At 49.6% G+C, this 26,627-nt stretch overlaps 1 protein-coding gene across 5 annotated transcripts in view; it reads left to right on the top strand.

The window, feature by feature from the left end:
* Nucleotides 1-12,351: 12,351 nt before the first annotated feature.
* The window catches only part of LRRC7 (leucine rich repeat containing 7), a 572,907-nt gene continuing 558,631 nt past the window's right edge, over nucleotides 12,352-26,627 (top strand). For 3 of the 5 annotated variants that reach the window (XM_056814946.1, XM_056814945.1, XM_056814947.1), the window contains exon 1: nucleotides 12,891-13,023. In XM_056814946.1, the coding sequence (XP_056670924.1) occupies nucleotides 13,022-13,023 (2 nt within the window). In that variant the 5' untranslated portion in view covers nucleotides 12,891-13,021. Of the gene's footprint in view, nucleotides 13,024-14,198; nucleotides 14,968-15,042; nucleotides 15,590-26,627 lie in introns of those variants that run through there. The other 2 variants (XR_008915983.1, XR_008915984.1) reach the window with 2 other exon arrangements.

The following is a 26,627-nucleotide window of genomic DNA, read 5'->3' as shown; positions in this document are numbered from 1 at the left end:
AAAATGTAAACCCCTTGCAGGCAGGACTGTTCCATCATTGTCCTTTGCATTCTCAGTGCCTGGCATAGTGCTTGCCCTCTAATAACACTGTGCTTAATAGGTGGATCAATAATGATTTCTAAATGACTAATGCATGCTTGCTGATTTGCTTCTTGATCCTTTTTTCCTCCTTTAATGTCATCTGGTTGAATTAAAACTCTTCTGGACTCAGATCGAGTACTTTGCAAAAGTAGACAGAAAAACTATTGTGTTGAAACATTCTTTTTTTTTTTTCTCTGAAAGGATAGATGGAGATAAAACAGCACTTTCTAGGAATTCTTCCTTTCTTTTCTCTTTTGTACTGCATGTAGAGAAACACTGTCTTCAAGAGCCTGGACCTTGGCCTTTCTAGGCTATCAAAAACCCACTGGGCTGTGTTTCTGCAGCGTGCAATAGCTGGTTGATGGGGTGGGGGCAAATTTCCTTAAATCTATTGGGTCTCTGGCCATCTTACTGATGTGGCTGAAATCTGGCTGGCTCTCAGGTTCTCAGATGGATGGCTCTTGCTCGACAAGGCTGGAGAGAAGGAGATGGTGGGGTTAGGAGGGGGGCAGAGTGGAAGGCAGTGGCAAAATATGTAGAACTGACTTTCCTGACCATGAAGGTCTCATGGCACTTCCTCACCCATCCCAGAAACATGCCCTTGACTCTCCCTGTGGCTTAAGATATATTGTAGGGTCATAGGTTTAAGATTCGAGTAGGAAGTTTAAATATCCTCCAGTCCAATCTCTCATTTTAAATGTTAGGAAACTGAGTCTCAAAGAAATTAATGACTTGGCCTGAGTTGTATAGATATTGGCTGAGGCATGATTTGAACCAGATTTTCCTGACTTCAATGTCAACACTCTATGTACTACCATACTGTGCTGCCTCTAGAGATCATCCTGCCAACGTGAAATAGGAGGTGAATTGGTAAGCTGGGAGAAACTGCCTGGACCTCAACACGAAGGAGGCAGCAAGCTCACCAGCTCTAAAACATGTCTAATCCATTAGGCAGCTCTAATGCTTAGGTGGCCTATTTGGTTACTCTCCCTTCAACTGAATACTATATGATTGTCATTCAATGGGCTGGTTCAGGTAATCAAGGAAGCTCTGGCCTTTTTATTCTCCCTGCAAAGTCTCTGCCAAAGGGTTCCTGCCCATTAGAATAGATCCTGCTCCACATCTTAATGGAAACCAGGCAAACAAGGGCAAAGAGCAGAAGGCTGTAGCAGTAGGTCAGAGAGTCTCCAGGGACTCAATCAATGGCCCAGCTCTGATACTTGCCCTCCTTCAGCCTTGTTCTCCTCATCTTTAAAATGGGGATAATATCAGCCTTGTATTATCTATCTGGAAAAACCCTAATGTGGCAGAGCAATATGGATTTATTATCATAAGAACGCATGGGAAGGAGAGAAATGGTAGATCTCTCAGCTCATGTTGCAACAATGGTGTAACAAGTGCTAGCTTGGGAACTGAAACTGGGTTCTGATCCCAACACTGGCACTTACTGCCTGTGTGGACTTCCCCACGCCACCCAACATCTCCAGTCCTCAATAGGTTCCCCCATTGGTTGCTGGCCTTTGTGCTCAAAGAGAACTGATGGTATCATTGGCTGGCAATATCTTTTGACTCCTCCATAAATTGGATTGAGATGAGGCACGGTTGTCCCAAGGCTGCAGCTTCCACATCCAGTGGCAGGTCAAAAGTGACAAGGACTGACAATGGGCCATGATGTGGCAGTGAATGACCTTGGCTTCTTTGGTGTCTGACCATGCTCTAAGCATCTGCTTCTTCCACCGTCATGGTCAGTCATTAGAACAAATTGTTCTTGTCTGCCCATTCATATGCTTGGGGAAGACACCTACCTTCCTAACTCACCAAAGGGTTTGAGGCCCATCAGTTACATCCAGCCTGGTTTAGCCCATCAGCGGACAGCAGAAAAATGAAGGGACTGGACTAAACCTTTTGTTTTCCCTTCTAGGGCCATTTAGAAGATCTTTGGATTTGGAGGCATCTAAGACTCCTTCCAGTTGTAGCACATGGCCTCATGTATATAAAATACCAACTCAAAAAAAAAAAAAGTAACCACATTAGAGAATGGATTTCTTCTCTCTCTCCATGAAGATGACTCCCAAATCTCCTTCTTCAGCCCTCAGCTCTCTCTTGAGGTATATTACTGAATTTCCAAGTACCTACCCATTTGTTCAATCCACCTGGAAGTCCACTTAAACGCCTCTATTTTCCACATTCCAAACCAAAGTCATTATCAGAATGGCTTGATGGAATGAAAAAGACGATTTCAAATTTCACTTTGTGTCTGTAAAATCTGGGGTTCAATTTTCTCACTTGGGAAAAAATGTGATTTTACTGCATTCTCTTTAAAATCACTTCTATTGTTAAATAATATAATTTGTGATCTCCCATCAACAGTTTTTTGATGTCTATTTTAATCCAAAAAATGCTGGCTTTGGAATCAAGAGTGGAATCAAATTCCACTTCTGACTCTATGTAAAAGACTATTGGTAAGTCACTTCCCTTCTTTCTGGGCCTTTTTTCCTCATCTATAGAAATGAGATGGCAAAACTTAGAGAGACTGAGTGCCCAAACCACACCCTCACACCACATGTGAGCTACTCCCTTACCCCAAATAGGGGAGGGATTTGGGCTGCTGGGCAGAGGGTTGGTTGATGTGAAAAAACATCCTCAGGAGTGGTGGAGAAGGAGTGGGGAGCAGCTTCCTCTAGCATGTGTGCCATAGGTTCACCAACATGGGACTAGGTGGTGTCTGAAGTTCTTTGTAGTTCTAGATCCGGGAGGCTAATTGTTAAGCTCCTTCTATAGAACTGGAATTCCTTGAGATCAGGGACCATTTTGTTTGGGCTTATCTTCATTGCCTTGCTGTTAGTACAATGACTTGCACATAATAGATGATTAACAACTTGGTCTTCACCATTGCCATCACTCCCGGTTCAAAGTCTCAGAATCTCTTCCACCACACCCCACCTCACCCCTCATATAGAAGCAATTGTCAAATACTACTGATAGTGCATGTATAATGAGGTTTTGTTCAGGTCCAGATCGCCTAAGGTGGATGCATCCATGTGGGAGGAGCGAGGGACCTGCTTCTGCAGTGATACATTCTGCCATGTTCCACCACATGGCTGGGAGAAGCCTTTGCCATTCTTCGGCTGTTAAACCAGAATAAACACACTGTGTCTTTAACATGACTGGACTAGAATTATTCCTCAAGATTATGTCAGCTTCTAATCCCAGTAGAAATGGATCTCTGTCTGTCTCTGCCTCAGTCTCCCCATCCAGAGGGTGAGGGTGTTGTTCACCCACAGCATGGGCCCCGTGAACAAGGATAGAGGAGAGAAGGTAGCTCTATCCCCTTTCTCCCTCCCTGGAGGGCCTGAGATTTGCACTGGGAGTTTTAGTCTGTTTCATTTGGGCGTTTTCCATTGTTCTAGGCTGAGGCAATATGGTCCTTGGCTCTGCCCTTGGAGACTTGAGAGGCAGAATTGCTGCCAGCCCAAAGGGGCTGGATGTGGGTGAGGGGTTAGTCCTGGAAGTTGGACCCTGCTAAGCTCTAAACCTAATCCTTCTCTTCTCCCCCAGAGCCTGAGGTGGTAGAACAGGGAAATATGGCTACCCCACCCAAATGTTGGGGGAGGATGCTTGTAGCACTGTTCTTACTAAGTGGCTAAGTGGAGCTGGGTGTGGGGAATCTAAAATTAGAAAATATAATTAGTGGAGGTTCAAGCAAATAGCAGAGGGACTAGAAAACCACCCCCTATTCCTTGAAGGGTATGAAAGAACCCTGAGGGAGGGGACAAGTCTAGCCTTTGAGAAGTGGGGGCCAGGGGCATAACTGCAACAAATATAATCCATCCCACTGTTTCTACTGCCTCTCCTTAGCCGAGACCCGTATTTCCCTCACTGGGTCTACTGTCATAGCCTTCTAATGGGGCTGCCCATCCCCATTTTCCCCAGATCCAGTCCAGCTGCCAAGATAATCACCCTAATGCACAAGCCAGACCATGTTACGAGTCCAAAATCTTAAAGGACGGCCCTTCCCTCTTGCTGACTCCTGACAACCCAATTATGGCTGCAGCTCCTTAGCTGGACCATCGAAGCCTCCACTGTATGCCAGGCCATCATCTTTCCAGTCCCGTTGTGTATTACTGCTCTTCATGGTGTACGCTAGGCTCCAACCAAGTTGGACCCCTTTCCACTTTTTCCCTCTTGTGGCCTCTGTTCCCTGCCGCCTCCCTTTCCCTCATCCCTGGAGCAAAGCCCACCCATCATTCCTCAGCTCTTTGTTCCACTGCCAGTCCTCCAGGGGTCATGGAAGTGCATGGAGGGTCCAGAAGGGGTAGATCTGCTGTCATGGAGCAGCCCCGGAGAGAGGAACAGGAGCTCAGGCTGAAGGGTTTCTCCACAGAGCTAGAAATATTCCTTCCCTCATGGCGTGCTCATCAAACAGGAACTTGAATTCTGGTTACTCCTGGGCACATCTTGGCCCCCATTCGATCCCAACTCAACCCACCCCATCCTCTTCAGAAATTTCTTGTTCCTTTGTTTCTCCATCACCCGGTTTCCCCAGTGCCACCCTCCCACCTCCCCTTCCCAGAGAATCAGCCTTTTATGAGGAAGTAGGAAAAAACAAGGACAAATTCGTTTCAAACATCTTCCAAAGGGAATCCCTTACGCTGATATGAAGGCACCCTGGACTCTCCAGTTGTCCCATTGCTCAGTAAGAAGGTCCCTCGGCCAAGGAGCTGTCAATAGCCAAGTAGTTTCTCTGGAAAGTTTTGCAGAGTCACATGGGAAAGCAGGGCAGGGCTATGGGTGAACCCTTTCAAATGGTGTCCAGAAAGTGAAGTGACTTCATCCCTCCTGGCAGCTCTCTTCAGCCAGAATCCATCAAAAATAACCTTCCTGGTGGGGGGTGGCATTTCAATTGAGGCCACACTTCAGAAATAGGGTTGCCAACGTAGTGTAGCCTCAAACAGAACCAGCTGGAGTGGAAAGTCTGTGGGGCTGTGCATGAGTAAGGAGCTGGGCCGGAGCAGAGGGGAAGCAGAGGCGCAGCCAGAGAGTCCGCCTTTGCCCTTCCCTTGCTGAAAAAAAAATGGTATCATATATGGCAGGGGGACGTTGGAAAGAAGACTGGTGCCAGGGGGCCAAGGAAGGACTGACGAGCTATGCCATCAGTCAACAAGAATTTATGGAGCAATTCCAATGGGCCAATAACGAGGAATACCATGTGTGTGTGTGTGTGTGTGTGTGTGTGTGTGTGTGTGTGTGTGTGAGTGTGTGTGTGTGTGTGTGTGTGTGTGTGTGTAGGTGATGAGATAATAGAAATAATGATTCAGGAAACATGATATGTGGGGTAAAGAATGCTGGGTTTGTCATTCAGGCTTTGAGTTCAAATCCTACTTTAGACACACCCTCTATGGAAAGTCACTTAACTAGGCCTTAGTTTTCTCATCTGTAAAATCAGGGGGCTGGACTTGATGGCCTCCAAGGCCTCTTTTAGCTTTGGAATCTATGATTCTAGAAATCACAAAGTTACAAGGGACCTCAGTGGCCATCTAGTCTAACCCAGAGCTGAAAAGAGAGTTCTGGAGTCTCCCATAGCCACAATGAGCAGACATCAGAAACAAATGAAACACAGTTTTATATATACATGTATCTTTTAGTCAAATGATGCCTTCTCTAATGGAGAGAAGGGAGGGAATTAACTGGGTATTTTAAGGTAACAAACAAACTAATTAATACATTAATTAAAAAAAATAAGGAGTCATATACCCATTGCTTAAAGAGTCCCAGTGAGGCCAGAACTCCTATGCACTGTGCCCCGAGACTGCCCCGTGGGAGGAACAGTCATTTTTAAAAAGACCTTCTTAACCACCAGGCTAATGCTGCTTCTGGAGCACTTCAAACAGTCTCAGTATAGAAAGGGACGTCAGAAGCTAACAGAACCTGAGCAAAAATCCCCTCGCTGACAGCCACAATAACTGGTTATTCATTCTTTGCTTGACCATCAAGAGTAGACCATTGCTTCACACAGCCAAAAAGGAAGGAAGGAAGGAAGGAAGGAAGGAAGGAAGGAAGGAAGGAAGGAAGGAAGGAAGGAAGGAAGGAAGGAAGGAAGGAAGGAAGGAAGGAAGGGAGGAAGGGAGGAAGGGAGGAAGGGAGGAAGGGAGGAAGGGAGGAAGGGAGGAAGGGAGAAAGGGAGGAAGGGAGGGAGGGAGGGAGGGAGGGAGGGAGGGAGGAAGGAAGGAAGGAAGGAAGGAAGGAAGGAAGGAAGGAAGGAAGGAAGGAAGGAAGGAAGGAAGGAAGGAAGGAAGGAAGGGAGGAAGGAAGGAAGGGAGGGAGGGAGGGAGGAAGGAAGGAAGGAAGGAAGGAAGGAAGGAAGGAAGGAAGGAAGGAAGGAAGGAAGGAAGGAAGGAAGGAAGGAAGGAAGGAAGGAAGGAAGGAAGGAAGGAAGGAAGAAAGGGAGGAAGGGAGGAAGGAAGGGAGGAAGGAAGGAAGGAAGGAAGGAAGGAAGGAAGGAAGGAAGGAAGGAAGGAAGGAAGGAAGGAAGGAAGGAAGGAAGGAAGGGAGGAAGGAAGGAAGGAAGGAAGGAAGGAAGGAAGGAAGGAAGGAAGGAAGGAAGGGAGGAAGGAAGGGAGGGAGGGAGGAAGGAAGGAAGGAAGGGAGGGAGGGAGGAAGGAAGGAAGGAAGGAAGGAAGGAAGGAAGGAAGGAAGGAAGGGAGGAAGGAAGGAAGGAAGGAAGGAAGGAAGGAAGGAAGGAAGGAAGGAAGGACGGAAGGAAGGAAGGAAGGGAGGGAGGGAGGGAGGGAGGAAGGAAGGAAGGAAGGAAGGAAGGAAGGAAGGAAGGAAGGAAGGAAGGGAGGGAGGGAGGGAGGAAGGAAGGAAGGAAGGAAGGAAGGAAGGAAGGAAGGAAGGAAGGAAGGAAGGAAGGAAGGAAGGAAGGAAAGAAGGGAGGGAGGGAGGGAGGAAGGAAGGAAGGAAGGAAGAGACCAAGGGAGGGAGGGAGGGAGAAAAGGAGGAAGGAAGGAAGGAAGGGAAGGGAAGGAGGGAGGGTTAGGAAGGAAGGAGAGAAAGGGAAAGATATGGGGAGGGATGGAAGAAAGATTTTCTTTATATCCAGTCTAAATGTACTTCTCAGTTACTTCCATCCTTTGATCCTGGTACTTCCCTCTGGAACCCAACCCAACCCATCTGAGACCCCCTCCTCATGATATTCTTTTAGGTTCTTGGAGTCAGCCAAGATGCTCCTCTGTCTTCTCCAAGCCAAGCATCTCTGGTTCCTTTAAGTGACCACCATGTGTGTTGGATTGTTCTTCTCTGGTTTGGTTTGCAGTGTTTTATTTCTTTGACACGTCTTGCTTTCTCCTTTCAACATCTTCACATGCTCTTCAATCCCTTTTCTAATTTGAGAGCATATGCACTTGGAGCTGTTGACGTCAGTTTGTGGCAATGTGGATAGTCGAACCCTAGACTTGAAGCCAGGAAGCCCCAGATTCTAGACCCACCTCAGATGCTTAATGGCTGTGTGAAGCTGGACAAGTGATTTTGCCCCTCTAAACCTTAGTTTCTTCATATATAAAATCAAGGGGACTGTACTCTGTGGCTTCTGAAGTCCATTAAAACTCTGAATCTAGGATGCTTAACCTGAAGCTATTTGCTGTCCATCTACCTTCCTTCCACAATACATACATTTTCGTGCCTCTAAACCCATTTCTGGAAACCAAGAAATCTCTCATAACCCCGTCCCCTTTTCTCTGCTCATACTCTACCTGGGATATTCAGATCTGCATGTGGCATGTCAGGAGGGTCACAATTAAGTGAGGATGGATGGTCCAGATCGCACTATATTAAGCTCATTCAGACTTGAGAAGAGAAAAATGGGCAGAAGGAGCCAGAGTGGGGATCAGATATCAAGTCTATTTGACAGGCCATTTTCATATGAACTAGACTTCTTCCACCTGAGCCCAGAGGGAAGATCCAGGAGTGATAATTGAATGTTACAAAATTTAGGTGTAATATTAGGAAACATCTGCTAACCACTGGAACTTCCCCAAAGGGAGATAAATCCATGAAAAAAATTGGTGTAAAACTAAAAAGTATCAATAAAATAAAATGAAAACTATAAAGTGAAAAATCAATGCTAGCTCTGCCTTGTAGTCCTTTCTGATTTCCCTAATCACCCCTCTCCCGGATGACATGGCTTGACAAGCATTTTGCTTTGTAATTCCCTGATGCCTTGAACTTCTAATAGTGTTCATTGAATCTGTTCCATATTGGGCCATTATTGTCTTTTTAGATTGTAAACTCCCTTAGGTAGGTCCTGTGCCATCTGCTTATCTATCAACCATTTATCTATAAATGAATCTACCCTCTCTGGCTTGTTTGTCTGTCTCTCCCTTTACCTAGCATAGTACAGTGGATACAGTAGGTGCAGCCTGAATGCATCCTGGTTCTGTAACTACCTAGCTGTGTTATGACATTAGGTGAGTCACTTACCTCCCTCACAGGGCTGTATATGATAACATACAAAGTAAAAGTGAGCTATTCTGATTAGTATTGGCTCTCATTTCTTCAGGGTTCAGGAGATGATCTTCATAGGATCACAGATTTAAAGTTGGAGAAAATTTAAAGGTCATTTAGTCCTGCCCCTCATTTCACAGGCCAGGAAATTAAGGCACAGAAAGCTAATAATTCACCTTAAGTCTCACAACCAATCACTGGGAGGGCAGAATTTCCATTTTAACAAGGAATATTGAAAAACAATCTCTGCTCCTGAGAATGAATCCCTAAGAGTGGAATTTCAGGCATCCTCTTAGGTAGGTCAGGGAAAGGAGAAGCATTTCCAGGGCTCCTCAGATCATCATAGCACACCAACAGTTTTGCCTCTGTTGGGAACAGATCCTTAAATGGAAGGCTTTAAGGAAACTGAGGGATTTATTAGTATGCTGTGCGCATACTTGACTTTTTGAATATACTCAGGCTGTCATTCAACAACGTATCAAACTGCCCTAGATTTAATCTGATGAGAGCTTGTCCAAACTTTCTTGATCCCAGTTCTCAAGTTGTGGATTTTTACAGTTTTGGGATCTTGGACTCTGCATGAGCGAGGACTATTTTCACATTCATCTTTGACCAATTTAAAGACAATCCTATGTGCCTGGGGAGAATTGGGGCCAGGGAGGTCTCTGGTTACTTTAAAGACAGCATTTCCATTTGCATTTCAATAGTTCAATTCTATGAAAGCATTGAAATCGCTATAATATGAGACATTGTTCAAATGGCAGAGATGACCAAATTCTAGAAGAGATTCATAAATCTTGGGCAAAATTGGGCCAGTATGCTGAGGGTTTATCTCAAAGAGGATTTTTTTCCCTACTTTTGCATTGTTTTCTACTGAAATCAGCTGTCAAATCACCTAAGAGCTCACAGTAGCCCTCCACGCTGTCCAAAGCTCTGTCCATTTAGTTCTTTGCTGACTCATGTGCCTGAGATCCAGGGGCTACCATTAAAGAAGGGAAGGAAGAAGGGCAGGATATTGTGCCCACAGTTCCCTGATGGCTTAGGAAATGACAAAGGGGTACGGATCGGGAAGGCATTCCAAATTCCCTACAATACTGCCCACATTAGTAGGTTAATAGTAATTTCCCAGGATCCTCCAGTCATTCCGAGTGGCATTTGCTCATTTTAAGGAGGAAAGAGCCAATACGGAAAATGTGAGGGAGAGAAGGCAATCCAAATAGATTTAGTAAACGTGCATTAACCACAAGGTGGGAAGCACCCTATAAAAGTGGTGTACAAGGCGGGCATTGGGTTACAATGGGATGGGGGCACCCTTCCCGAGGCAAAGGGCATCAAAGCAAAAGAAGCCATCCTGGCTCTCAAGAAGGGGAAATAGCCCGAGATAAAGTGCGGGCAACCTAGAGACAAAGTAAATCTTAGGTGGGGGAGGAAGACAACAATCAAGGGAAGGAAGGGCTTCTGGAAATGTGGCACCTGACCTTACCCTTGAAGGATGCCAGAAGTTCCAAGAAACCGAGAGGAGCTGCCCATAGAAAACCATTCCATTTAATAAGCATTAATTAAGGCCAGACTATATTCTCCAGCCGAGCCCCGCCCGTACTAATCCCTGGGGGTGGGGATGGGATGAAAGGAGCTCATTCCACACAAGCCAGGCTGCAGGCTGCCTAATTGTGGGACCAACAAGTAGGTCCATCTGCCCCGGGGAAATGGTGTTGGAAGGGCAGCCTGGCAAAGGCTTTAAATGCTGACCTAAGGGCTAAGCTATTGAGCAAGTTGGTCCGAGTAGTTATAAGGCGCGCCTTTTCTTTCCCCATTTGCCCCCTCACTGCTTTATCCTTTGGGGCCCTGCAAGTGTAGGAAACTGTGACCTGGCCACGCTGGGGGTGTGTGGGGGGGTGCCTCGGCTGGGGCCAGCGTTCCAATTTGTCCCCTCCTGCGGTTCGGTTACCCCGCGAGCAGGCACGCCGAAGTCGGCTTTGGGATCATTCCTGATGGCCGGCGAGGCTTCCCCAGTCCCTCCCCGTCCAGCTTCTCCTCCTCTCCCCTTCCACCCTAGAATGAAACAGCAGTTTCTTGCCGTCATCGGCCAGCTGTTCCCTGGCCCGGTGGAAGGCACCACGAGCCCGCCTTCCCTTGCTGGAAGGCACCCGTGTGATTAGGCACCCGCGGCCCGAATCCCTTTCCCGGAGGCTTTTTGACCTTGAAGGGCTTCTCCTCTCAGCCCCGCAAGTCCGGGAGCGGGCCGTGCCGAACGTTGGTATGCTGGGAGCATACCACGGGGCGCGGGCAGGGATCGCCGCATCTGCTCCGAGCCCCGCTCCGCCCCGCACCGCTCCGCGGGAGTGGGAAGGAGGAGACGTCGTGGGCCTTTCGCTGGCTTAGCAGGAAGGGAAAAGTAAAAGCTGAAGCACCACTCACTCCTCCCACTGCCGGCGCCACAAGGTTGCCCGTAGAAAATGGCTAGCGAGGCACGCCTGGCTGCCTGTGTGCTCTGTGTAACATGTCTATCCCACACCAGCCACCGCGAAGAAAAAGAGAAGGAAGAAAGCCACCAACTTGGGGGGGGGGGGGGGCAGGGGGCGGATCTCAAAGGACCAGGCGGAATAAGATGAATGTAAAAGGACCCCTTCATCGCTTCTCCCCCTCCCCCACGCACAAGTTGGGGGAGGGAGGAGAGGGGGAGGGTTGTCTCTAGCGCTCTGCAGCCCGCAGACACTTCCAAGAGTTGGCCGCCAAACTCCGTGGCCCACTGGGCCGGCGAGGTGTCTTTGTGTGCTTTGGGATCAGAGCGGGAGGAGAGAGCTGAAGGGGTCCTACAGCCGCTTGTCTTTTGTTGCTAAAAGGGGCCACTCCCAGGGTGGGCTCGGAAAATGGGCGCCCAGTCGTAGCGCGGGGGGGCGGGCGTGCCACTGCCGGCATCGGGCCCACAGACCCTCCCCATCTCCTGGGAAGCCTGGGAGGGCGGGGAGGCGGCAGCGGGGGAGAGGAGCCGCGCTGCTCCCGCCGAAGGAGCGGCGGCCACGGCGAGCGGCGGCGGCGGCAGCAGGAGGAGCCCCAGCCCCGGCAGCCCCTAGCCCCGGTCTGCGATCAGCGCGGCGCGGGCCGGCCCGGAGCCCGCGGGGGCGGCTCTCCCAGCACGCTCACGGAAGCGGGCTGCCAGCGCCTGGCGCGGGGACCGGCTGCTCCAACGGAAGGAAGGCGCGGGACGCCTTGAGCCGCTGACTGTGGCCCCGCTTCGGGGGCCCCCAATACGCCCAGCTCGGGGTGTGAGACCCTAGCAGCAGCGGGAAGAACCGCGGGCGGGCGGGCCGGCCCTTCAGCTGCCGCAGCCCCGATGCTCCCAGGCGCCGGCTCAGCCTCCTTCTCGGGAAGGCCGGCTGATGGGCTGTAGCCACGGCCCCCTTGGCGCGCCCCTGGGGGGTTTTTAGCCGGGAGGGGGCGGGGGCTGGCCCGGAGGGGCGGGGCGCGGGGCGCGTAAGGGCTCAGGCTCCGCCCTTTTCGGGAGGGAGGGGGAGGGGAGAGCAGCTCCTTGACATTTTTCACACTTTGAAGCCGCCGCCACCGCCGCCGCAGCTGCAGCCGGAGGAGTCCGTGCTCCAGGGGGTGGGGAGCACCAAGAGGAGGAGGAAGGAAGCCAAGAGGACCAGGGGGAGGGGGCGGTCAGCCTCATGCCTCGCCTCGCTGCCTGTCCAGCCAGGCACCTGTGAGCCCAGCCGCCGGCCGAGGCCCTAACCCTCCGGGCCGGCCGCTCAGACGCCCCCCCCTCCCCTACCCCCCGGCAGCGGCTCGTGGCCACGCTTCGCTCCTGCTGCCGCTGCTGCCTGCTCCTGCGGCCCCCTGCCCTCCTTGGTGCTCCCTGCACGCTCAGCGCTCCTCGGGGATCCCCCCCCCCACAGTCAGTCCAGCCCCGCCCCGCCTGGCATAAGCGCGCGGAGGCTACGAGCCCGGGGGTACGGCTCGCCTTGCCTCCTCGCCTCTCCTTCCCCAGCAGGATTTATTGTCTGTGGGGCCTCCTGGGGGTGGGGAAGGAGGTGCCGTTGCCGCTGCCTTTGCCTCTGCCCGTGATTGGGTGGCCGGCCAGGCTTGGCACAGACTAGGAGAGTTACCGCTCTGCTCCCACCCCCAGCTGCTGCTAGGCGCTGCCCGGGCTTCCCTCTCCGCTGCTTCCCATGGGAACATATCCAGCAGTCCACCTGAAGGGCATCGGCATCATGGTCTAGCCTTGGACTTGCCTGGAATCCCCTTTCCTCGTCCTCCTCGCCCTCCCCCCCCCCCTCCCGAAGAAAAGGAGGAGGAAGAAAAAAGAAGAAAAAAGGGATTCTCCATTCCCACTCTACTGCGGCCCCAGGAACACACACTTTCAGGAATAACCATTTGCTGCTGAACCTCGGGAGCCCTCGCTCGGGAGCCTCATGGATAGTTCCTTCAGGAGCCTGCAATGTGAGTAGCCCATTCCTCTTCCCTGCCCCTTCCTCCTTCCCTCCCTCCCTCCCTTCCTTTGGAGAGGGGCTGCTGCTGCTGCAGTGGTCAGCCTCAGCTCGGTGCCTGCTTCCAGGGCTCCCTCCTGGGCGGCGAGTCCCGGGGAGGAGAGGGCAGGCGGCTCCCTGGCTGGAATTCCCGCGATCTCCCAGTGCCAGCTGCCGCGCCGGGGCTGGTGCAGCGGCTCCTTTTCTCGGGGGGCTGGCCCCACATCGCTGCTAGATTGCGGGAGGCGTTGAAAAGGTCCTAGGGGTGAGGGGGTGGACCTCCCGCCGGGGTAGAGTCTAAGAAAGGGTTACATTCTGCGAAAAGGGCGTGGGGAGAGGGAAGCACCAAGGAGACACGGTTGGGACAGTTAGCAGGAAGGAGATCCAAAGCAGAGGTTCTTAACGTCAGCTTGGAAATCGTGCGGGCAGATGTTACAGGGAGATGCTCAAAAGGCTGGAGTGGCTGTTGTGATAGCTGCGGACACACACACACACACACACACACACTCACTCACATTCACGCGGAGGCGCGCTTGCGCGCGCGCACACACACACACATACACACACACTTGTAGCCAGGGCCCATTAACCCTAGCTGCTCTCCCTACTGTTGGCCCCTGAGGTGCTGTTACTGCTTTCGTTCATGTATTGGAAAGACTGCGTTTCGAAGCTCTTTGTTTGGCCTGGGCGCCGAAAGGAAGGGGGTTGGGGGCCCGGGGGTGCGGAGGAGCTGGGGGAGCAGACGAGGGGGTGGTAGGGTGGAGGCACGCATTTCGTGGCAGCAGGATTTCCCCCTCCCCACCCCAGAAAGCTCCAAAGTCGAGCCTCTGGTTCCCTTTGTGCCTCCATCCCGGAGCTGACCAGCCGCTGGTAATCCTGGGCTGTTCGGATTTCGGGCGCTTTTGTCCCCTTTCTATCTGGCTGCGTTCGTTCTCCCAGCTGGACTCCTTAGGCAGCCGGCTAGGATCTCCGGGCTCCGCGGAGAGAGTGAGCCAAGGAATGAATAGTACTAAGAACGGGCTCCTGCCTGCCTGCCGGCTCGTCTCGGTGTTCGCGTAGTCAGCAGTCTCCCGAGGCCGCGTTATTATCTTTTGAATAGCTTTAATGTGTCGGGTTTTATTAGTTAGGGGATTTCTTTCCACATTACAGCACTCACTGCACAGCCTCCCTCCCCGTACAAAGCGGCCGAGGCGCGGGCCCGGGGGCCATGGAGGTGCACTTGTCCCACTCGGGGAAATACAGGACAGCCCAGCCTCCTTTTGGGGAAGAGGGAAGATGGTGCCTCTCCTCCCCGAAGAGAACGAACGGGAGGCTTGCTAAGACATCCTCCTGCTTGCCCCTGGCCCGTGCCTCGCGCTTACTTTGCCGGGGTACCTTCAGGCTGGCGAAATGACCCGCGGTGGGAGCTGGGCCACTCCGGATGCTCCCGCCACCAGGTGCCCCAGTGAGTGTGGCCCTCCGGAAGGGGAGGGATGCGCCCGTAGAACCTGGGGAAAGTGTCTGGGCACAATAGAGACATCGGAGCGTGGGCGAGAGGAGTGGAAGCAGACCACGTGATTCCTCCGGTGGGCTAGCTACACTGCTGGGAACTTGAATTTCTTTGTTCCTGCCTGAGCCTGGGAAATGTCATGCGTCCAGGCTGCTTTATTCCGCCTACGGAGGAAGAATAAAGTTTGCTGCATTTCCTAATGGAGAGATACGGAAGGCTGCTGAAGGAGGTGGTTGGATTTGGGGGGGGGGGCGGCGGGAGGGGGCCTCGAAGCCATCTTTTGAATAAAGCCTGCCCTTCGGGGAAGCAGCCAGAACTCCCCCCCCCCCACACACACACACAGGGGCATCTCCCGTGGCCTGTTAGGAGCAGGCATCACTCACTGCCTTCCCAGAGCGAGAAGCCACACAAAGTGAGGCTCCTGAACTCTTCCAGGTCCCCAGGAGGGAGATGCCCCGCTGCCCAGTGTCTCTAGTGGCAGATGCTGATGCTTCTCCGTTCCAGGGTCCTAGAGATGCCGGGAGAACGGGGACATCCGAGGACTGGCTTTTGCTTTTGTTCCTAATGCGCCAGGAGAAGAAGGCGGCTGGGCTTGATCTTTAGGACTTCCTCCCTTTGGACAGGCCCACCAGCCGGCCCGGATCCTCCCCGACGGGGCTGGGGTTGGATTCGGAGGTTCCGGTGCTCCCGGGGGGGCCCCTCTCTCCAATGGGTTTTGTTGCACCACAAGTTGGAGTGCCATGTTTGCTTCCCCATTTGCTGAGCAGCCCCAGCCTGAAGTTGGAGCCCTCATACGGACTTCGGGGGAGCCCTGGGGCTCTGCAGCACTGGGCTCTTTCTCCAGAGAAGGACAGCCGCGCTGCTGCCCCAGGCTGGGGCCCAGAGTTGACGGAATTTAAAGACGGAATTTACCATGGCAACCCCTACATTTTCTAGCACATGTGACTGCACACATGCGGTGTCAAAAATAGAAGCACCTCCTTAAAGGGCCCCGGGCCCATTCAGGAAAAGGGAGCTGCTTGTGACAATAAAAATGCCAACTTGGTACCCATCCTTGTCCTTTTAGTTTCTTCCTATAAAGACGCAAAATGCAAAGCAGCTGATTTGATTTTTTAAGTTCCTACCTTTGCAGAAGAGGGGTAAGGGCTAGGCTATGGGGGTTAAGTGACTCGCCCAGGGTCACACTGCTAGGAAGTGTCTGAGGTATGTCGGGAACCCAGGACCTCCCATCTTAGGCCACTGAGCCGCGTGAAAGCAATTAATTTGAGTTGACATTTTGTATACTCTTTTCTTGGAAATGTAAGTACTCCGGAGTGAATTGCTCTCTGCTCAGTGACCAGAAAGGCCTGATGTCACTCATCCCTTAAGGAATGCATGTTGGTAGGAGACACCCACCCAGATCCTTATAATGCCTTGGGGGGGGGGGGAGGGTGTTCCCCTAAGCCTTGTAGATCCTCATTTTCTTTCCCAATTTGGAGCCTTAGAGCATTGCCCAAGGCACTGAGTGAGGAAGAGGTTTGCCCAGGGTCCTAGAGTCAATATTTGTGGGTCTAAACTTGAATTCAATTCTTATTGACAGGCCAGCTTCTTCTCCATCCACTAAATAAAGCTGCTTCTCCCAATGCACAGAATTCTATTATAATTAAAGCTAGCATGTAGGATATATATTCATGTCTGCATACATTTATTATGGAGAGGGGAAGAGAGAAACATACCTGGAGAGAGACTGAGGCGCGCTAAGATTGTAAATGGTAGTGTACCCCATTGCTGTGGATCAGGGTCGAGGTCATTTTTTTATCCTAGTTGTACCAATGTGGAAAGTAAGGGTGAAAGGAGTTGAGATTTGTCTGTAATCACAGTAAAGACCAGAGGCAGGATTTGAATCCAGCTTCCTGGACTCTAATATTTGGGGACTACACTAGGCTGCTTCCCAGTAGATGCAGAATTTTCAAAAGTGCTGTCCATGCTGTTTGCTGAACCCTAAATGAACAAGGTGGGCCCTCGTTTGGCAAGCCGTCAACCCATCCACATGCTTGGTTTTGTCTACAAGGAGTATTTCTCCCATGGTGGTGGTTCCCACAGTGGTCCCTGGGTAAGGAATGGGACTTGCACACCAGGGAGGGTACCACCCTCCCTCTCCTGCATCTGTAAGCTGAGGCTTGCTGCCCTCGGGCTGGATAGGGACCAGGGTCCTCTGCTCTGCTTGCAGAGCTCTCTACTTTGGAGGGGAGAAGCTGGCGTTCCTCACCAGGTCACTTCGGTTAGGAAGAAGCCTGTCAAGGGGCAGCGATGGCCCCGTGCACTTTCCCAAGTGCCTGTTTGGGGAGTTCTTTTCCTTTGGAGGGAGGAGTATGCGGGCTTTCTGTTCCAGGATGCTCTTAGCACCAAAGGCTCCCCACCAGGAGGTAGTCAAGCTAACCAAGAGGGGGCCCTTGCAGATTTGGCCAGTGGATACCTATGAATTCAAACTGACCAGAGACCAAGGATAAATCCAGAATGGAAGCAGTTCTCCATCTCCTCTTGTACTCCCTTGACACCATCCATGCCGAGGAGCCATTAAGTTCTCCCTTTTCATCTCTGCCTGTTGAAACAGGCTCAGGTTCTATGCCACCTCCTTCAGGATGCTTTCCCAGATTTCTCATCTGTAATCAGTCCTGTTGTTCAGTTTTTGGAAAGTTCTTTGGCTTGCTGCCTTTTTTGCCAGGATCTTCTCTCTTTAGTCAGCTCCCTGGGCCCATGGGTTCTATGGTCCCAACATCTCACCCATAGGCCCATTTCCTCTACGGGCACAGACCTCCCTCACACTCTCACCTCTGTTGGAAGGTTCTCATTGTTCTCCTTGCACTGGCTCTTCCCCCTCTGACACATCCTACAACTGCCAGAGTCATCAGAGGCCCGCAGCTCCCTTGGATCCTTAATGCTTCTAGAACGATCTAAACCAAGAGGACCCTTTGGGCCATTGATAGCCCTTCATCATCTGACTCCAGCCACCTTTCCAGAACCACGTTCCAGCTCAGTCCAGCTGGTTTCACCCCACCCTCATGCCTGGTGTTCCATTTACCATCTCAGGGCATTTGCCCAAGCTGTGAAGCATGCCTGGAATTCTTCCTCCATCCCAAAGCCTTTGAGAGCAGGGACTGCCTTTTGTCTTTCTTTGTTTACTCAGCACTTGGCACAGTACCTGGCATGTGGGGAACGCTTCATTCAATGTTTGCTGACCAGGAGCTGCTAGGTGGCCCGGTGGATAGAATCAGACCTGGAGAGGTGCTGGGCTCAAATCTGGCTTCAGACCCCTCCTAGCTGGGTGACCCTGGGCCAGTCATTTAACCTCCATTGGCTAGCTCTTAGAACTCTTCTGCTTGATCCATGTATTGATTTTGAGACAAGGGAAGGATTTAAAGAAAGAAATGCTTGCCGATTCTTCTCCTTGCCTCTGCCTTAGACTAACCTGTAGATTCTTTTCTATGCCAGCTAACGTGCCACCTCCTACATGAGCCTTTTCTCAGTCCTTTGGCTTTAGTGCCCATTCCCCCTGAAATCACTTCATTCTGGCTTCCCAGGATGTGTGGGGGCCAGAAGTCCCTTGAGAGGAGGAAGGATTGGGGTTCCTTTTTTTTGTTTTGGTCTTCCTGGTGCCCAGCATAGTGCCTGATTGAATGAGCATAGCCTGCCTTGTTTCTGACTTACTCCTCTGCACCTCACATCCCTCCCCCACCTTTTTTTAAGATCGCAACCTCCCTGAGGGCAGGTGTTTTCACCTTTAGGTCCCTATAGCCTAGCAAAACGCCTCACCCACAAGAAGCACTTCATCCAGAGTGAAGCAAGCTGCCTCCATTCTAGGACCAAATTCACCATTAAGAGAAAATTGGGAATTCTTGGGAATCTCCATTTGAGTTGCACCTTCCTCTTGTAAAGGGACCTTCCTGTGGGGAGAGCTCCCACCCTCCCCTCTCCCTTTGGTCTTCAGGCCAGAGCAGGTAGATTTCCTGGGAAGCTTTTTGTTCCTCTATTTGATACCGATGAAATGAGACCCAGAGCTGTGAAGAAGAGTGTTGAGAAGCTGACCCAAAGCTCGTTCATGCCCCAGAATGCCTTTGCCTTCAACCGAGTTTTGAAATTCAGGCCTAAACGCAGAAAATCTGTATCCTTACAGGGATCACCAGATTGCATTATTACAAAGTGGGTGAGGAGGAGAAGCCGCCTTGATTTCAGTGCTCCACCTGTCCCCTTACTTGCTCTACGATGTAGGCAAAATGACAATAATGATACCACCTAAAGCTTGTGTGTGTGAGTGAGAGTGTGTGTGAGTGTGTGAGTGTGTGTGAGTGTGTGTGAGTGTGTGTGAGTATATGTGAGTGTATGTGTGAGTGAGAGTGTGTGATTGAGAGAGTGTGTGTGAGTGTGTGAGTGTGTGTGTATGAGTGTGTGTGTGTGAGTGTGTGTGAGTGTGTGTGAGTGTATGTGTGTTTGAGTGTATGTGAGTGGGTGTGAGTGAGAGTGTGTGTGTGTGTGAGTGTATGTGAGTGAGTATGTGAGTGAGAGAGTGTGTTTGAGTGTGTGCATGAGTATGTGTGACTGTATGTGAGTGTGTGAGTGAGAGTGTGTGAGTGTGTTCATGCTTTAGAGTTTGGGAAGCCTTTTACAAACAGCATCTCATCTGATCCTTATAAGAACCCTGAGGGGAAGGTCAAATGATCATCCCCATTTGGCAGATGAGGAAATTGAGTCAGACAGAGGTTAAGTGACTTGCCCAGAATCAGACAATGAAGATTAATTTGAACTTTGAGCTTTCTGACTCCAAGTTCCAGGATGCTCCCTTCTGTGCTACATGGTCACTTAAAATAACTTAACCTTCTTTTTTCTATTCCTGCCACTTTAAATATCTTGGGACAGTGAGATGGTATAGTGGATAGAACACTGGCCTCAAGTCAGGAAGGCTCATCTTCCCGAGTTCTAATCCAGCCTCAGACACTTAACTCGATGTGTGAACCTGAGGAAGTCACTTAACCTGTTGGCCTCAGTTTCCTCCTCTGTCCAATGAGTTGAAGAAGAAAATGACAAACCACCCCCATATCTTTGCCAAGAAAACCCCCAAATGGGGTCATGAAGAGTCACACTCGGCTTAAAAAGAAAATGACTGACCAACAAATATCTTGCAGAAGCTATTAGGTCAAATGTGTGGGTATCCCTCTACCAACTGCTGTGACAAATCACCAACAGAAAGTAGCATTGTGGAGTAGGAACAAAATGTCCTGGTTAAAGTTACTGAGGTAGGCAGGAATCAGCAGGGTGAGTCCCCTTACTGGAAATGCGTCCAGTAATGAGATGTGGAGCCCTTGGATTGGCCCTGAGCTTGCTCCTTCTCTGGGGATGCTCTTGCCTCCCCAGACACTGGACCACAAAAGGCTCCGTCGCTCCAGGAGCCCCTCTGTATTCCAAGGAACATCTGTCTCTAGAGAAGTTTGGCAGTAATGCATCCTATGACTTTCCTGACAGTTATTTAATACAGGCGCACAAGAGACGGTGGCTTATCTTCATGGAATAATTAATCCATGATGGAAATACCTAATATGCTATTAGAATCTGTCATGTAGAGGCACGTTAAGGATATTTTAAATAAAGCCATTTTTTAAATTCAAAAAGCTGTCATGACTTTGAATCTCTTATGATAAACTTTATAAAGAGACATCTGAGGAGTTGTCATGGAAGCACCTTTAAGTTGTTAACCTTAATGGAACCATTGCTCTGTGCTTTTGGGGGGAACCCTCACCTCCCATCTTAGAATCAGTACTGTGTATTGGTTCCAAGGTAGAAAGGTGATAAGGGGGGTTAAGTGACTTGCCCAGGGTCACACAGCTAGGAATATCTGAGGCCAGATTGGAACCCAGGACCTCCCATGTCTAGACCTGGCTCTCCATCCACTGAGCCCCTCTAGGTGCTATGCAATGTACTTTTTAAAGATATAGAGAAGAGCTTCAAGTAATAGTGTTCACTGTTTATAGCAACTCCCCTTCCTAGCTCACTATGTGAAGTACATAGACTTAAGTCTCCATCATGTCCTTGGTTTCATATAGAACACCAGTGTTATCTATGCTAGGCACAGCTACCTCAGTCCAGTAATAAGCATTTAAGTGCCTACTATGGGCAAAACAGAGCACCGGGTGTTGGAGATGCAAAGACAGAAAGACAGAAAGTCCCTGCCTCCCGAGGAGTTGGCTTTCCACCGGACTGCACAGCTGATCACAGTGTCTGTCTGTTGCCATGCTGGGGTTTAGTCCATACGTGTTAGCACAGCAGGCCCTTCAGGGCAGCTCCTAGTCCCTTGGCATTGGGTCTCCAAGAGCTTCAGCAGCCTGATCTGTGCACACAAGACCCCGAGCCCCTCGAGATCCGCCCAGTGCTTTAGGAGATACCTGGAGTCATTCTCAGGAGCAGCATCCTGGCGATGGCTGACATGGAAAGCAGTGAGTGAAATCCATGCGATAATGTAATTGGCGGGGATCCCCCCTTTACTGATGAAGCATTCGAATGAGGAGGAAGAGGAGATGGAAGTGGCTGATGAGACAGAAGACACAGAAATCAGCTGGCATGACTGCACAAGGCTAGAGATTCCCTTTAACTCCACAGAAAAGGCCCTCTTCTGCCCTCCCTCAGCTGTAAATGGACTTTGGTTTAATAGTAGGTTCTGAAATGGATCTGTTTCTCCATTCTTTGTATGATAAGAGAAAGGCAAGAAATGGAAATGGCCAGTACCAGGCTGCTCGGTGCCAAGGGAGGCTTTTGTTTGGGGCCAAATATTCAAGCAATGAGCACCATGCCAAAAACCTGCCTGATGGAGTTTTTAAAAATTAAATAAGCTGCCACGGATGATGTGGCTAAAATAGTTTAAAGGTGGAATTAGGTAGACCGCCTCCACCCTGGGAATAAGACCTCAGATTTTAATGTATTCGGGCACTAGAGGGGCAGTTATGGGGCAGAGAGCCCCTTGGGAAGTCATCTGGCATCATTGCTTTATCTCCTGTTATATCAGTGGAAAACAAAAAGACCTGAACTATTTGCCATTGGATATCAGAGTCCCAGGAAGTGGCTAATGTTCAGTGTAAACTCATCTAACGATGAAATCGCTTCCCATGTCCCCCAGGTGAACAACTGATTAACTCTGCCCTGTGTAGAGCTGGAATACATATGTGCCCCCCCACACACACACACACAGTCTCCCTCCCCATCCTCTCTCCTCTCCATTCACAGAACAGAAGCCTCTTTGGGGCAGGGACTTTTCCCCTTTGTCCTTTTCGTCAGCCTAGTTCCTGACCCAGAATGTCCATTGAAGAAATGCTTTAGGATGGGCTGATTGCAAGATGGGCCAGGGATGAACCGAATATCCATGTTCCAAATCAGGGTTTTCCAGTTGGTGTTTTAGCGGCGCTTCATGGAGCCATGCTCGAGCACTGCCATTCCTAGTGCGATGAAGTCTGGTTTTGTGAGCAGTGAAATAGAGACTCTCCAGAGAAAGTAGGGAGAGGAGCAGGAATCCAGCAAGTGGGCTGAAGGCTGACAGGCAGCATTGAGCTTATTGCCCACTTTCTCATGGCTGCCCTGAAGCTGGCTGGTGGTCATCCTCCTCCTTTGCCTGGCATGTTCAGGGACTCACCTTAGCTTTTTGCTTCCCTTTGACTCTCTCGGGGCACCTTGACGCCATGACAAAACTGAATTCAAATGAAGGTACTTGTCTTCATGAAAGAAAATTGGTTTTCATCTTGGTGCAGCTGATATCATTCTTAACATGCATTGTGTGATCCCAGCGTTTTAATAAACATGAGAAGATTACTTTAATTTCTCTAGCATTTATTGAGTAATTATGGTGTTTAGACAAACCTAACAGTGAGATGAATGTTAAATGATAGCAGAATTTTACAACTCCGTAAATCTTGAAAGCTTGACAAATTATTTATTTGGGGGGGGGGGGGTCAGAACTATCTATCAGCTGTGACCAGGTTTTCCTGATCAGGAAACTCCTTCCACCAGTGAAGACCTGGAACTTATAGGTTGTCTGCAGCACAAATAGGTCAAATAATTGACCCTCCTGTTGTGCCACCAGCATGTGACAGGGAAAAGACTGGAACCCTGGTCTTCCTGCCTTCGGGGCTTTCTCACTGATCGATAATTTATACTTCTTTTAAGAGACATTAAAGAGTCAAAATGCTATACCTTAAGGAACATCAATTTATGTCAAGTATTTCATTCTTTTTTTAAATTAAACGTTTACTTCTGTCTTAGGATTAATATTGTGTATTGGTGCCAAGACAGAAGAATGGCAAGGGTTAGGCAATGGGCATTAAGTGACTTGCCCAAGGTCACCCAATGGGAAGTGTCTGAGACCAGATGTGAGCCCAGGAAATCCCAACTCTAGGCCTGAGTGAGCTCACTCCAGCTGCCCCCAAGTATTCATTTTTTAAAGCATCAAAAAGGCACTGAGAAGTACTGGAAATATGGAGACAATAATGAGACAAGGCTTGCCCTCAGGAAGCTTTCATTCTACTGAGGCGAAAGGTTATGTACAAGAAGGAAACATGCACATGAAAATGGGGCTGGAGAAGGCACTAGGAAAGGGCTCATGAAGGGGATGGCACCTGAGATGAGCTTTGGTCAGATCTAGAATTCCAAGAGGAAAAACAATTCGGGAACCCAGTGGTCTAATGAAAGGACACTAGAATGTCAGCCTTGGTGTAGAACTTAGAGTCCAGGCTTCTCCCCTTACAAACGATATTGAGATCTCAACACAACATTGGAGATCCAAAGTCCCCCTCAGGAAGCTACCTGCAGGACATGAGCACCCATGGATCCTGCATAGAAATTGAGCATTCTCCAAGAAAAAACTCTAGTGAAGAAAATGCACCAGACCAGAGTGAGAATTTACATTTGAGAGAGATTAGAGATGTCGAGCTACTGTAGAGAATACTGGCTCTACTCAGGGTTCATGGGTGGTTACCTGATTATTATCTGGGTGACCCTGGATAAGTCATGTAACAACTGTAGGGCTCCCTTTCCTGATTTATAATATAAGAGGCTTAACAGAAGTTCTAGTTATTTTAAAAATGTAATTCAATGGAAAAACAGACAGGCGAATCCTCCCCAGCTTTCCAGCAGTACATTTACTGTGCCAAATGAGGAGCGTCTACATGGGCCCCAGTGACTGCCTATTGGCTTGGGATGGTCAAGGTGGCCAGAAGCAGCTAGAACCTGGACCTTTGTCTGCTCCACTGGTACCTGCAAAAGAGCATCCATTTGTAGAGCAACGCATGTTGATGGCTTTTTTTAGGGACCAAATGGCTATATTGTCTAGTGGTACATTTGCTAAGCTTTTCATTTGAAGAATCATTTTCTTCCTACCAGCTTTCAGCAGACTGTTCCAGGGCTGGTGGGTGAAAAGGAACAGAACGTATTCCCGGCTCTGAATGGGAGCCCACTCACCATTTTACAGGGAAGAATCGCGGCATCCTGGGAGGAGGCATGAAAGGGGAAAGGGCTTCCCCTCCTCCCAGCCAGGCCGATTAAGACTCAGCCTTGCCTTTAGCAATAACTCGCTCCACTGTGCTTCCTTTTTGGGACAAGCACTTTGGGGAAGGTAGCTCCCCGCCACCCTTTTTACACAGATGGCCTCAGTACAGTCCACATTGGGCTTGATGCCCTGGCGCGAAGCCTGGCCATAGAGGGGAGCATCAGCCAAGCGGGTGTAGATGCTTACGGATCAATCAGGCATTTGTACAATCCTTAAATCTACAAGAAAGTCCCGTGGGATGAACCTCAGTGGAAGGGAGGAGCCTTTTCTTTTCAGAACAGAAAACATGTATTTGTGTCCCCAAATCGGTATTCATCCTGGATTCATTCAAAAGTGTAAAGTCACACGATCAAACCATCCTCTTGTGTTAAGTTCCTCCTCGGTGTGTGCCAGTCACTCTGCTAATCACTGGGCATAAGAGAGCAAAAAGACAACCCTCGCCCTCAAGAAGCTCACAGTCTTGGGGTAGAGGGAAGGATACACACAACAACCAACAAGCTCACGATCTGAGAAGCATATACACCCAGGGGGAAAAGGAGATATGAACAGGGCGAAGAGGTCCTGGGAAAGATGGACTTGGATTTGGGGCTTAAAGAAAGCCAGAGAAGATGAGGAGGAAGAGCATTCCAGGCCTGGAGGACAGCCAGAGAAAGTGCCCAGATCCAGGAGTGGAGAACTGGAACAGAACCAAATCATAGAATATGTATTGGGGAGTACGGTGTGAGAAGACTGCTTACGAAAGGCTTTGAATGCCAAACACAGCATTTTGTATTTGATCCTGGGGATGACCTGTGAGCCACTGGCATTGAGTTATTGAGCATTAGGGAGGGGGTGACCTGGTTAGACCTGCATTTGAAGAAAATCATTTTGGAAACTAAATGGAGAAGGGATTGGATTGTGGGGAGGATTTGAGGCAGGCAGACCCAATAGCTGGCTATCAGTAAGTCAATTCAATCAACTGATCAAAATCACATTTATTAAGGGCTTCCCATGTGCCAGGCATGAGGCAACAATGACTTGTACAAGAATGGCAGCAGTGTCAGAGGAGGAGAGAAGAGGATGGATATAAGAGAATGCTGCAAGCTGAAGTTGACAGGTCTTAGCAATTTATTGATTGAATGGATGAAGAGAGAGAGAGAGAAGAGAGAGAGAGAGAGAGAGAGAGAGAGAGAGAGAGAGAGAGAGAGAGAGAGAGAGAGAGAGAGAGAGAGAGAGAGAGAGAGAGAGAGAGAGAGAGAGAGAGAGAGAGAGAGAGAGAGAGAGAGAGAGAGAGAGAGAGAGAGAAAGAAAGAAAGAAAGAAAGAAAGAAAGAAAGAAAGAAAGAAAGAAAGAAAGAAAGAAAGAAAGAAAGAAAGAAAGAAAGAAAGAAAGAAAGAAAGAAAGAAAGAAAGAAAGAAAGAAAGAAAGAAAGAAAGAAAGAAATCAGGAATCAATGACTCTTACGTTGTGAGCCTGAGGGTCACATTACTTTATAGTCATGGGCAAGTTGAGAGTGGGTAGGGGGAAGGTTTAGGGGAAAAGATTGTAAGATCTGTTTTGGGCATGTTGAGTTGAAGCCATCGAATGGGTGTCCAGTTCAAGGTGACTGAAAGGCATTTGGAGATGCAAGATTGGAGGTAAGAAGAGGTTGGGAAAGGCTACGTAGGTGTTGGAGAATCATCAGCTTCGAGATAGTACTTAAGTTCATGGGAGCTAATGGCATCACCAAGGACAGTAGTATAGGAGAAGAGAAGAGGACCCACCCAGCACAGAACTCTTTCAGACATGTGGCGGTAGAGAGCAACATCTGGGTGAGAGCCCCAGCAAACAATACTGAGAGGAAGCAGTCAGATAGGCAGGAGGAGAACCAGGAGAGAGTGATCTACAGTGTCAAGGCTGCAGAGATGTCAAGGAGAATGAAGATTGAGAAAAGACCATTGGATTTGGCAACTAGAACATCATGGGTAACTTCAGAGAGGGCAATCTGGTGGAATGATGAGGTGAGAAGGCAGATTGCAGGGAGTTAAGAGGATGAGGGGAGAGAAATGGAGATACCTGTGGAAGACTCTTTTCCAGGAGTTTAACTGAAAAGGACAGAAGAGCTATGGGCTAGAGGTCTTGGGGATGCTAAGATCGTGAGGGATTTTTCAGGATCAGACAGACATGGGCATGTTTGTATGGAGCCAGTAGATAGGCAGGCAGAGATTGAAAATAAGTGAAAGAATGGGATGGGAGAAGGAGGAATCTGTTGGAGGAGGTGGAATGGAATGGGATCACTTGAACAAGTAAAGGGGTTTGAGTGGTCAGACCACACCATCAGGTGAGATAGGGAGAATGACAGACAGAGAAACAGAGAGAACGTCAAAGCCATAGGAGGCTGTTGAGGCTGACCAGTTCAACCTGTACCTGAACAAGAAATCTCCAATAAAAGTCGCAAGTGTCCATTAAGCCTATGTTCCAAGTGTCAAAATAAGGGCCAACTTGATACCTTGTAGCAAAGCAATCAACACAAGTGCTTATTAAGCACCTACTGTATACCAGGTACTAAACT

This window comes from Monodelphis domestica, chromosome 2, assembly GCF_027887165.1.
Source record: "Monodelphis domestica isolate mMonDom1 chromosome 2, mMonDom1.pri, whole genome shotgun sequence".
Lineage (NCBI taxonomy): Eukaryota > Metazoa > Chordata > Mammalia > Didelphimorphia > Didelphidae > Monodelphis > Monodelphis domestica.
Note: the sequence above shows the minus strand (reverse complement) of the source record. Positions and strands in the feature narration are given on the sequence as shown.